Source organism: Scyliorhinus canicula, chromosome 19 (genome assembly GCF_902713615.1).
Source record: "Scyliorhinus canicula chromosome 19, sScyCan1.1, whole genome shotgun sequence".
In the NCBI taxonomy this organism is placed as follows: domain Eukaryota; kingdom Metazoa; phylum Chordata; class Chondrichthyes; order Carcharhiniformes; family Scyliorhinidae; genus Scyliorhinus; species Scyliorhinus canicula.
Window position 1 is genome coordinate 10,088,287 of NC_052164.1, and position 13,634 is coordinate 10,101,920.

Here is a 13,634-nt window from a genome sequence, read left to right on the forward strand (position 1 = left end):
AGGCTCAAGATCTGGCGTGAAAACTGGTCAATGCAGCTGAAGAGCCGCACGCCAGTTTTCAGTGTGAGCCGGACAACTTTGAAAAAATATGGTAAGATTCTGCCAACAGTCATCCCCAAAGCTAATGGCGCCCATCACGCCTGCAATGTCTGCCAGTCAGTGACTCCGGTGGGCTATGTCCAATCATTTAACCTTGGGAGGAGAATTCTTCCTAAATTAAGATTTGCCAAGGGTAATAAATTTTTTTTTTAGGGTACCCAGTTCCTTTCTTTTCCGAATTACGGGGCAATTTCGCGGTCCAGTCCACCTACCCTGTACATCTTTGGGTTGTGGGGGTGAGACCCACCCAAACACGAGGAGAATGTGCAAATTTCACACGGACAGTGACTCGGGGCTGGGATAGAACCCGGACCCTCGGCGCCATGAGGCATTGCCAAGGGCAATTAAGCAAAATTCAGACTCACATCTCCACTTTTCCCTGGACTTTCCCTATTTACTCTCCTCCTCAACCAATTCCCTTCCTGCACGTCACCTCTCCGGGCTCATAGGAATCAGAAATAGCCGTGTCTTTTTTACTTTCAGCAATTAGGGAGGCATTTATAACGTGGTGCTTAAGAGTTTTATAAAGGCCTACTACAATTATAGGGAGACTTGGTGAGTCCAGACCTGGAGTACCATGTCTAGTTTGTGTCTCCTTACTGAAAGGGGACCAGTTTAGCTCAGTTGTCTAGACAGCTGGTTCATGACGCAGAGCAAGGCCAACAGCGCAGGTTCAATTCCTGCACCGGCTGAGGTTATCGATGAAGGCCCCGCCTTCTCAACCTTGACAGAGTTGTGCTGATCACCAGATTTTACTGAAGGGATTGGGCGGGATTCTCCGACCCCAGGCCGGGTTGGAGAATCGCCAGTTGGCAAATAACGTGTCTATTGTTCTCTCGCTCTATTTCTAAATACTATTAGAATACTGGCACTGGGTGTGAAATTCTGGTTTGTAAATCTTCCTTCCTGTTGGGCTGGGCTCAGATGGGGGGGTGGGGGGGGGGGGATCTTTCCTAGGTTGGGCGTAATGTGGCAAGTCTTCCCTCGATAGCCTTGAAAAGTATTCTCTGCCAGCATGTCAAATTCATGAAGTAAATGTCTTCCCTGTGATGTGTTGGAAACCTTTGAAGTGCTTTTTTCACGTTCAATTGCATTTCCCTTTAATGTTTTCAAGCCTCTGGGTTTGCCAAAAAGCCTAAAAGTTTTCATAAAATTTCACAGTCCATTGCCTTTTACAAGCCTCTTGATTGACAGGTTCCAGCTATTTCAAAGGAGGGATTGCTTTGTTTATCTTTATAGCTCTTCATGGTCTATTAACTCTGAAGTGCTTCCTACAAAGAGCAGGTGTTGTTTCTAACCACAGTTTTTTTTTGCTGGGGTTTCTGCTGTTCTGAAGTCCTTCCTAGAAAGACCAGGTGCACTGTCTGAGTGCTGCCCCTGGTACCCTGGCAATGCCACACGGCCAGACCAGGGTGCCAGGGGGCACTGCCAAGAGGCAGGGCCTGAAGAGGGAATGGGGGGTTTGAAGGGGAGAGGGGAATGGAAGGGGGGCCCTGAATTGGGGGTGTTCAACACTCGTCTCCACAAACAGCGAACAGAGAGAACAGCACTTGTGGGGGCCTCCCAGGGGATTGAAGGACTCCAGCTGCATGTCCTTTGGGCAGGGTGGTTCCCGGGTACGTCTGGTGCCACCCTGTCAGTGCCACCTGGGTGCCAGCCTGGCACTGCTAGCTGGCATTGCCACTTTTTGTGCGATCGGGCTGGGGTGCCCTGTGTGGGTGGGAGGGTTAGAGGGGGATGCGGGGACCTTCCCATTGTGCTTTCGGGCTGAGTGGGGAGGAGTGTGGCTTTGTGGGCCTCGAAGATTGGGACACCATTTAAAGATGTCGTCCCGATCTCTCGCTACACTGGGGAGTTCCAGTGAGCGGAGCTCCCGAGTGTACAAAACGGACTATGTGTGGCCTCGGCTGCATGTTCCTGACTGAGGCTCCTTATACGATCTGAGTCGTGTTGTAAAGCCATGTGTGTCTCGGCGCTGCGAGTGCCGGGAAAGAGGCGGCTAAACGCACTCGCTAAGGGACGTTGTTCCCAATTTGTTTAATCGCGCCCACAGACTCTGGCCACTAGGTGGCTCAATTGACCAAGATTCTGAAATTCCTCAACTCCATTCCCATCTTGAATATAAAAACACTCTGATATTCATCAATGGCATGAAAAATCTACTTGTGTGTGTATTACAATGTATATTATGCACACATAATTGTGACTCTAACCTCACACATTTTTAAATAGACAATTTTCACATGCTATGGCAGTGCTCTTTGCGACAGAAGCAAATGCAAGTTATTCCTCCCTGACACAGGCAGATAAAAGTTATTAATCACATGACTGGCCGTATGATATAACAGTATGCATATTTTAACAGCTGTTGTTCCTTCTGTATCCAAGACGTATCAATTTTGAAGGTATGTTGTGTCAGGTGGAAATGCAACTTCCCCAGTTTGACTCTACACTTAACGTGAAATACAGAAGTGATGAAACGGACTTACCGATTTCTGCTTCTGCTTTGCTGCTCATGTATGCGTGGAAAGAGAGCCCAAGGGAAAAAATAACAAGGCATGCATGTTATTGACAAGTCTCAGAGACATGGAAGCGGCAGACAGAGTGGGATGTGTGCTAGTTCGTGCATCAGGCAGCTGTGAGCACTGACAAGGTGTTACCTTCTTAAAAAATGGGATTCGTTTTGCGTTGGATGGGGGAGTCGTTACACTGCTAACACTTGTTTTAGGGGACCGATGGTTCGTTTGGGAATCGCTCTCTTCTGCATCTAAGTCAATGGCATCTACATCAAAAGCTAAATTAGACAAGTCCGCATATCCTGGTGAAGGGGAAGAAGCACAGGGTTGAAATGTAACTGAGGCGGAGAAAGAAAGGAAATATAATCAACAGTAGTACCCAAATAATCAGAAGTTCAGCCAACACTAAAGCAGCAGTTGTATCATTCAATTGTGACTAAACAATCCAGACTTTATTTTTAATTTATGTTTTAGAGAATATTGCGCCTATCAACGCACCTTCTAAACATGCCCGAGTTAGATGCAGAATGACACTCCCTCTATTCTGCCCAACAATATATCCTAACCTCAACACGGTAATTCTCTACTGCACAGTGTGAATGTTGCCATTCCTCACACCAGCCACCTGTGTGGTCTCCCAGGTTCAGCCTGGCAATTTGCGTGCCACTCTGTGCAAACTGGATCTCTGGGCAAAGTCCCACCTGGAGCCAGGTTTCAGCAACACCGTCAGTCAGCGGATAAACGGAGGGTGCTACATTCAAATTCATCAAAAGTAACCTCTTATTTGGAGGCAAAGGGACAGCGAGAAACAGAGAGAGGTGAAGAGACAGAGAGAAACAGAGAGGTGAAGGGACAGAGAGAGGTGAAGGGACAGAGAGAAACAGAGAGGTGAAGGGACAGAGAGAGGTGAAGGGACAGAGAGAGGTGAAGGGACAGAGAGAAACAGAGGGAGGTGAAGGGACAGAGAGAGGTGAAGGGACAGAGAGAAACAGAGGGAGGTGAAGGGACAGAGAGGAACAGAGAGAGGTGAAGGGACAGTGAGAGACACACAGAGGGTCAGAGTGAGGCAGAGGGACAGAGTGAGACATAGAGAGGCAGAGGCAGAGAGAGACAGAGAGAGGTAGAGAGAAAGAGAGGCAGAGGGAGACAGGGAGGGAGGCAGAGAGGGACTGAGAGAAGCAGAGGGACAGAGTGAGGTGGAGGCAGAGGGAAAGAGAGACAGAGGGACAGAGAGACAGAGGTAGAGAGTGATGGAGGCAGAGTGACAGAAGTAGAGAGAGGCAGAGGGACAGAGAAATGTAGAGGGACAGAGAGCGACAGGAAAAGAGAGTGATGGAGGGACAGAGAGCGACAGGAAAAGAGATTAATGGAGGGACAGAGTGAGGTGGAGGCAGAGAGAGAGACAGACAGACAAAAAGAGAGAGAGAGAGAGAGAGAGACCGAGGGACACAGGATGGGAGAGATGCAGAGCCAGGGAGAGACAGAGAGGCAAGGGGACAGAAAGAGAGACTTTCTGAATTAGAATGTGTAAAGGCTAGATTACCTGAAGGTCTGATTTCCAAACAGATTTTGGTCAGTGAGAGAGAAGAGAAGTGAACCTTGGATATCTCTACAGTATCCTGCCAAGCATGGCCAATACCTCACGAGCAGGTTGATCCCTGCTGGAGAACGCAAGTGTTCAGATGCAAGGTGTGGACAGGATCAGACTCAGCAGTGAAGTCTTTAATGCTCGAGTAGCCTGCATCACTGGCTGCTTAGCGTTACATGTAACGGAAAGCTATTCTGATGAGAGCACCAGAGAGCTGCCTGTGCTGATCCGTCATTCACTTTGCCCAAGAACAGGACAGGGACATGATTATTGAAATAAATTCATTCTCAGCATGTGTGGGTATCACTGGCATGGTCAGAATTTACTGCCCATCTCCAATTGCCCTGGAGAAGGTGACAATGAGCTGCTTTCTTGAACCGCTGCAGTGGGCGTGCACTGGCCCAGTGATAGTGTTCGAATTGGAGGTGACGGTGTTTCCATATACCTGCTGCCCTGGTCCCAACACCTCCCCAAATCCCCACTTCCCAGGGGCAATGACTATGGAGTGATATATTATTCACTGCTCCCATGCCCCTATCTCAGACAGAGCAGTACAATAACCACAGCTCCCATTCCCCGATCATGGATGGAGCAGTACAATAACCACAGCTCCCATTCCCCGATCATGGATGGAGCAGTATACTGACCACAGCTCCCATTCCCTGATCATGGATGGAGCAGTATACTGACCACAGCTCCCATTCCCTGATCATGGATGGAGCAGTATACTGACCACAGCTCCCATTCCCTGATCATTGATGGAGCAGTATACTGACCACAGCTCCCATTCCCCGATCATGGATGGAGCAGTACAATAACCACAGCTCCCATTCCCTGATCATGGATGGAGCAGTATACTGACCACAGCTTCCATTCCCTGATCATGGATGGAGTGGTATACTGACCACAGCTCCCATTCCCTGATCATGGATGGAGCAGTACAATAACCACAGCTCCCATTCCCTGATCATGGATGGAGCAGTACAATAACCACAGCTCCCATTCCCTGATCATGGATGGAGCAGTATACTGACCACAGCTCCCATTCCCTGATCATGGATGAAGCAGTACAATAACCACAGCTCCCATTCCCTGATCATGGATGGAGTGGTATACTGACCATAGCTCCCATTCCCTGATCATGGATGGAGCAGTATACTGACCACAGCTCCCATTCCCTGATCATGGATGGAGTGGTATACTGACCATAGCTCCCATTCCCTGATCATGGATGAAGCAGTACAATAACCACAGCTCCCATTCCCTGATCATGGATGGAGCAGTATACTGACCACAGCTCCCATTCCCTGATCATGGATGGAGCAGTATACTGACCAACGCTCCCATTCCCTGATCATGGATGAAGCAGTACAATAACCACAGCTCCCATTCCCTGATCATGGATGGAGCAGTATACTGACCACAGCTCCCATTCCCTGATCATGGACGAAGCAGGATACTGACCACAGCTCCCATTCCCTGATCATGGATGAAGCAGGATACTGACCACTGCTCCCATTCCCTGATCATTGATGGAGCAGTATACTGACCACAGCTCCCATTCCCCGATCATGGATGGAGCAGTACAATAACCACAGCTCCCATTCCCTGATCATGGATGGAGCAGTATACTGACCACAGCTTCCATTCCCTGATCATGGATGGAGTGGTATACTGACCACAGCTCCCATTCCCTGATCATGGATGGAGCAGTACAATAACCACAGCTCCCATTCCCTGATCTTGGATGGAGCAGTACAATAACCACAGCTCCCATTCCCTGATCATGGATGGAGCAGTATACTGACCACAGCTCCCATTCCCTGATCATGGATGAAGCAGTACAATAACCACAGCTCCCATTCCCTGATCATGGATGGAGTGGTATACTGACCATAGCTCCCATTCCCTGATCATGGATGGAGCAGTATACTGACCACAGCTCCCATTCCCTGATCATGGATGGAGTGGTATACTGACCATAGCTCCCATTCCCTGATCATGGATGAAGCAGTACAATAACCACAGCTCCCATTCCCTGATCATGGATGGAGCAGTATACTGACCACAGCTCCCATTCCCTGATCATGGATGGAGCAGTATACTGACCACAGCTCCCATTCCATGATCATGGATGAAGCAGTACAATAACCACAGCTCCCATTCCCTGATCATGGATGGAGCAGTATACTGACCACAGCTCCCATTCCCTGATCATGGACGAAGCAGGATACTGACCACAGCTCCCATTCCCTGATCATGGATGAAGCAGGATACTGACCACAGCTCCCATTCCCTGATCATGGATGGAGTGGTATACTATTCCGTATACTATTCACTGATCTTGGAAGGAGTGATATACTATTCACTGCCCCCATCTCCGAGCACTGCCAGATGCCAGCTGTGACACTGCTGACTGTCTTCCTGAGCGCATCATCTTAGCTGAAACGCCCGGGGCCCTCAGCGGGGAATGCACGACCGAGGCTGCACTTAACTCCGTTCCTTACACTGAGGAGCTCCGCTTGCCGGAGCTCATTTTGAAAGGGTGCCCCTAACTGAGCTTGAGGGTCCCCCACACCCTCCACCCATGGGCAATGTCACCCCATCACACACATGGGCATTACCCCACACCCCCAAGTGGGGACACCCCGCTATGGAGCCACTGAGGACCCCCCTTTCAGGGTTTCCAATGCCCCCTTTTGGTCCACCTCCATTTTCAAGACCCCCTTCCTTCACCCTCCCAAACGATCTGGAGGCCCCTTCCTACACGCCCTTCACTCCTCCTCCCTCCCACCCTTCATAACCTCCCCCCCCCCCCCCACCCCATAGCCCTCCTTTCATTGGCCTGGCCCACTCAGGCTCTGACCTTTGGCAGTACCATCTAGCACTCTGGCACTGCCACCCTGGCAGTGCTCCTGCAAGCCTGGCAGTGCCACCTTGGCACCTTGACACCACCTTGGCCTGGGAGACCCCCACAGGTGCCGTGACACCTGGACCACGTTTGTGTGGACCAGTACTAAGCAGAGCCCGTGTGACTCCTTGGTGGGAATATGGCGATTGGCCTCAATTGGTTTATAATAATCTTTACTAGTGTCAGAAGTAGGCTTACATTAACACTGCAATGAAGTTACTGTGAAAAGTCGCCACATTCCGGCGCCTGTTCGTGTACACAAAGGGAGAATTCAGAATGTCCAATTCACCTAACAGCACATCTTTCGGGATTCGTGGGAGGAAACTGGAGCGCCCGGAGGAAACCCACGCAGGCACGGGTAGAACGTGCAGACTCCACCCAGACAGTGACCCAAACCAGGAATTGAACCGGCGTCCCCGGCGCCGTGAAGCAACAGTGATAACCACTAATGGACAGATATTCTTCATGTTTACTTAGCTTTGCACCGTTGCTCCCTTTGTAGGTGGCTCACCACTCATTCAATCGCTTCTCTCTACAATGTACTCGGTTTATCACTTTTGCTAGCAAGCATTGAGAAGGATGGGTCTCAAACTGGCCCACACTGGCTATAAAAGCCATCTTCTGATTGGCTTCGAAGGAACACAACCAATATCTGTAACTAGTTAGAAATTGGGAGGCTGACAATAGGCCCATTAGTAAGGTTGATGGCTGTCGGTGTTATTGGCCAGTAATGCTGATTGTATTCGTGGACCATCCCACTTGTCAACTGTATATTAGTTGTATTTAATTGTGTGCAGGCGGTGGTGGGTATTATTTGGTGGTTCACTTGAATGCCCATGAACAATCGCAGCTTGAAGCTGTGGTTGTTGGGCTGGGAGCTGTAATCCTTGTAATGTTTAACTCTGTAAATAAATATAAAAGTGTGTAAAGATAGGCTCCAGTTCGATCCTTCACCAACTGGCTTTCTGGGATAAAACAGGACTGTCCACAAGTGTTAAACTGCTTACTTTAAATGTCATCTTCACATGTTAACACTTGTCCACTAATATCCTGAAATTTTAACTTCTTGATACAGAGAATGTGGAACTCGCTACCACAGCGAGTGGTTGCAGTGCATCGCGAAGTATATAAGGGGAAAGTAGTCCAGCTTAAGAGGGAGACAGGAATAGATGGTTATCATGGTAGATTTAGATGAGAAAAGATGGGAGGAGGCTCGAGTAGAATAAACATAAGCATTAACTGGTTGGACCAAATAACTGCGCCCTACATCCTATGTAACAGAATCAATGAATTGTCACAGTGCAGAAGGAGGCCATTTGGCCCATCGTATCTGCACCAGCTCCCAAACGAGCAATTCACCAATTCACCTCGCGCCACTCCCACGCCTTCTCCCTGTCACTCTGCACATTCTTCCTTTTCAGATCACAGCCTAAATTCCCTCTTGAATGTCTCGATTGAATCTGCCTCCACCACACTCTCAGGCAACGCCTTCCGGGTCCTAACCACTCGCTGCGTGGAAAAGGCTCTTCCTCAAGTCACTTTTGCTTCTTTTGTCAATTATTTTAAATCAGTTCCCTTTCATTCTCGTTCCTTTCATCCGTGTGGAATCCACACACACTCGGCTCCTGCAACAGTCAACCTAAATGCCGGCACATTGGTTGCAGTCGTGGTAATATTGTAACACCAATATATACCAGTATAATATATACACACCAAATCCGCTGCAGATTCAACCTTCGTATTCTGGCTGCTGCTTATCCTTCTTATGTTTAGTGAAGGGCACCCAGAAGGAAGTCAGGCAGAACATTATGGTGTGGGAGGGAGGAAGGTTAGCGGAGAGGGACCCACTTCACAACAACCTGCCCTGCAGGCGGAATGCTCTATGGGCAGGCCGAATGGAGGCAGCGTGGGACCTCTGCCCCCTCAACGGAGGCAGGTGCGCCCTCAGGAGCTGCCAGCTAATCAGTTTGGCCAGCAGCTCTGTCAGTCCCAGCTGCACCAAGGGCACATTAGTGGGCTCTGCTGGGACTGCAGTGAGGGACAGGAAGAAGACCCAAGGATCCTGGAGCCCAGTACGTCCGAGGCCTTGAGCTGGGTTGCTTTGACAGGTTAGGGAGAGGGAGAGGGTATGGGGAGCTGGTGTGTTTAATGCAGAAGGTGGGAAGGAAGTAAGGAGGGTTTCATCTTTGGATCTATCCTCTGACCCGCAAAGGACATCACCCCAGAAGTTAATACCCCACCCCCTTACTTCGCAGCCTTTGAACATGTATTTAGAAAAAGGGCTTGCCCACTCCTGCCTGACCACCCATGCCAAATGATTTATGCTGGGCAGCATATCATTGGGTCAACTGGCTTGTTCATAAGCTCAACTGCCCAATTATTTATTTAAATGTGCATAGTGGGCTGCTGATTTCAGTGTCTACCCGCCCACTCACATCATGGGGGTGAGCTCAGGGGTGGATGGGAAGGTGGTGAGATGGGCACCTGACCTAATTTATGTTCCCTCCCACCCCCTAAAAACATGCCTGCTGGGGGCACGTAACATGCAACATGTGCCCACGGGATGTACCAGGTAGAGGGGTGGGGGTAATTTCTCCCTCTATGGGGCAGAGGGCTGTACAGTATAGACAGAAAATGCCAGAAATGTACGGCACTTCCGTCTCTGAAAAAAAGGGAAGGAACTTAACATTTCCGATCACTACTCATTAAACTTATTCCGGCAAATCTCCACCCTAAAAATTATTGTTTTCTTTTTGGATGCTGTTGGACTCGCTTTGTATTTCCAGCATTTGATCTTTTATTATTCCAGATTTTATAGTTCAAAAAAAATTAATTTTTTCCCTCGTGAATAACGGATGTGCGGACAGACAAATATGTCGTATTTTTCTTGGACTGCAACTCAAGCCTTGCCTCAGGAATCTTAAAGGAATGAACAAGGAATGCAACTGCCTTGATGAACAGAATGGTCTTTGGATTATTCACTCGTTCCTACGTTATCTGAAAGAAAGTTGTTTGTCACTTACCAGTTGCAGGAGGTGTTGGTCTCCTGGTTCCTGTTACATCACCTAAACTAGAACTGGAGTTTCCGCCGGATTTGCTAAAATAAAATTTGGAAGGTAAAATAAATCAGTAGGATCAGTAAATGAAAACACTAAATTGGCAGCTAGCCCAGTACGCTCACCCCATGTGACCTGGAGGTGCGGCCTAGCTCCACCTAAATCCCTACTCCAAGCAAAATTTCCAATGTTAGGGTGCAACTCAGTAAAATATCCAATTCAGAATTACGGCCTGGCCAGAATTGGCTCTGTGGCAGCTCATGGATAGCTGTGAATATGGATAATAGGAAGGGTGGCTAATGAGGCCTTGCCATACCTTGAAAGTCTTCCTTGCCTCATCTTTTGTTCCTGTTGTAGTCTGAATATTCTCCAATTTTACTGGGCTTGGAATGAATCCGACCTCGCATCCTTCTTTTACCAATCGCCCTATCCACCAGTCATTGTTATATTTCTGAAAAAAAATTAAGAAGTACTTAAATAATCGCTACATTTTCTTTTCCCCCAGTGAGAAATGAAAATCCAGCGAGTTAATGTCGAGAGCAACCTTTGGAAACACTGAAATCACTGGATTCGTCATATGATGGCAAGTGTGTTTACATCTCCTATAAGAGAGGATCTAACCATCGCCCCTTGACATTCAATGGCATTACCATCGCTGAATCCCCCTCAGTCAACATCCTGGGGGTTACAATTGATCAGAAACAGAACTCGACTAGCCACATTAATACTGTGGCTACCAGGGCAGGTCAAAGGGTAGGAATCCCACTGCGAGTAACTCACCACCTGACCCCCCAAAGCCTGTCCACTATCTAGAAGGCACAAGTCAGGAGTGTGATGGAATACCCTCCAAAGAGAAATGCTGGAAAATCTCAGCAGGTCTGGCAGCATCTGTAGGGAGAGAAAAGAGCTAACGTTTCGAGTCCAGATGACCCTTTGACAACGAGCCATCGGATTCAAAACTTCACCTCTTTTCTCTCCCTCCAGATGCTGCCAGGCCTGCTCAGATTTTTCAGCATTTTCTCTTTGGTTTCAGATTCCAGCATCCGCAGTAATTTGCTTTTATGGAATACCCTCCACTGACCTGGATGAGTGCAGCTCCAACAACACTCCAGAAGCTCAACACCAGGGCAGCACGGTGGCCTAGTGGTTAGCACAGCTGCCTCACGGCGCTGAGGTCCCAGGTTCGATCCCGGCTCTGGGTCACTGTCCGTGTGGAGTTTGCACATTCTCCCCGTGTCTGCGTGGGTCTCACCCCCACAACCCAAAAATGTGCAGAGTAGGTGGATTGACCATACTAAATTGCCCCTTAATTGGAAACAATAATTGGGTAATCTAAATTTATAAAAAAAAAGCTCAACACCATCCAGGATAAAGCAGCCCATTTGATTGCTCCCCCTTCCACAAACATTCACTCCCTCCACCACCGATGAACAGTGACAGCCGTGTGTACCATCAACAAGATGCACTGCAGTAAGTCACCAAGGTTCCTTAGACAGCACCTTCCAAACTCACGGCCACTACCATCTCGAAGGATTAGAGCAGCAGATATCTGGGAACTCCACCACCTAGAGGTTCCTCTCCAAGTCACTCACCACCCTGACTTGGAAATATATCGACGTTCCTTCACTGTCGCTGGGGCAAAATCCTGGAACTCTCTCCCTAACAGCACTGTGGGTGTACCTACACCTCAGGGACTGCAGCGGTTGAAGAAGGCAAACCACCTCCACCTAGGGCACCTAGGGATGGGCAATAAATGCCAGCCTAACCAGCGATGCCCACACCCCGTAAAAGAAAACATTTCAGCCTCCTTTCCTTCATTGCCTTAACCTTTTAGCCTGCTTTCCAATTAATGTATTTGTTCTCCTTTAAGATTCACTTTCTCAAGCACTAATAAAGGGAACAGGTACCTTCGCTGTCTGAGATGTTTTTTTATTTGAGTTGTTTGTTGGTTGCCCCTCTCTTTTGAGCCTTGAGCAGCGAGCATTGACTAAACCAGTTTCTTTCCAGTACAATCACCAGTGATACAGTGATTGTTCCACCGTTACTGGACTGTGTATTTTGACTCGTTTGCTCCTGTGTCTATATAATTTCTTGTTGTCTATGGATGCAGCATTGTAACTGTCCCATTCTTACTGTCCATAATTGGGTTTTTAGCAATCTTGTTATCAATAAGCAACTAGGAAAATAAAGCCATAAATTTACTTTTACACTGGCAGATTTAGATCTGGATGGTGGTTTGAGTGTTTGGACGTTATTTCAGAATACCAAACAACCCCTCTTCCCATTACTGTATCCAACTGTTTGAGTGATTCAAGTGCCCTGTCCTCATGCCCCATTCCTGGTAACATGCTCCATCTGTTCATTAGCCTCTGTGTAAAGAAAGATTTACTGACATCGAACTAATCTCGTTCTGCACAACCCCAAACCTTGTCCAGCTGTTCCAGCATATCTAAAAACATTTGTTCTGACTGTAATTCCTGTACCTTATCCATCAACTTATAAATATGTGTACGGACACAGTATGCAGCCATTCATCAATGTCTACACAGACCACCACAGAGATATAATGCAAGGAGCTGAGAACTTACTTCTTTGATATGTAGAAAATCTTTGGATTCAAAGGAAATGGCCATGCCTTGTACAGGGACATCGTCGTTCTGGGTGGGATTGTAACCAACATTTGTTCGAACAGCAAATGCAACAGGCTTGGTCTGAAATAAAACAGAATCCAGTGAAGAACGAGATGGTAATGTCCTGTCATCTGGTCAATCAACACAAAAAATGCCTTGAAATAAAGATCAAAATTCAGGGCATCGTGGCAATTCACACGTCAAAATGACAGAGCATCTGTGATTACCCACAATGCGGAGTTGTCAATCTTAGCTCTGTCGCTCTGGGTAACTTTCAGCTGAAGGTCAAGATCAGCGCCGGCCCTAGGGTTGCTGGCGCCCCGGGCAAGCTGAACTTCGGCGTCCTTCGGGGGGGGGGGGGGGGGGGGGGTGAGCCGAGGGGGGGGCGGGGCGAGGCCGAGGGGGGGGGGGGCCGAGAGGGGGGCGGGGGCGAGGCGGGGGGGGGGGGGGGGGGCGGGCCCAAGGCGGGGGGGGCCCGAGGCGGGGGGGCGGGCCCGAGGCGCGGGGGCAGGGCCGAGGGGGCGGGGCGGCCGGGGGGCGGAGGCCACCGCGCATGCGCTGGTTGGCACCGGCCCAACTGCGCATGCGCGGGACCCGAGTCTCTGGCGCCCCCTAGCACATGACGCCCCGGGCGACTGCCCGAGTTGCCGCTGCCTTGGGCCGGCCCTGGTCAAGATGCAAAAAGGCAGCAAATTTGGAACCGTGAATCACCCTTTTAAGCTGCCCCACTTTAAGTCAGTTTGCTTTAAATGCTGGCCTAGCCAGCAACGCCCACATCCCATAAATTGTTTCAACTTTGAACTTGCGCAGTTTTCAGTGCTGGTACTCTTGATT

At 49.0% G+C, this 13,634-nt stretch overlaps 1 protein-coding gene across 1 annotated transcript in view; it reads right to left on the bottom strand.

The window, feature by feature from the left end:
- The window catches only part of LOC119953960 (voltage-dependent L-type calcium channel subunit beta-1-like), a 309,597-nt gene that overhangs the window by 44,981 nt on the left and 250,982 nt on the right, over nucleotides 1-13,634 (bottom strand). The window contains 5 exon segments of the mRNA XM_038778682.1: nucleotides 2,760-2,917; nucleotides 10,138-10,211; nucleotides 10,487-10,530; nucleotides 10,532-10,621; nucleotides 12,759-12,881. Coding sequence (XP_038634610.1) covers nucleotides 2,760-2,917; nucleotides 10,138-10,211; nucleotides 10,487-10,530; nucleotides 10,532-10,621; nucleotides 12,759-12,881 — 489 coding nt within the window.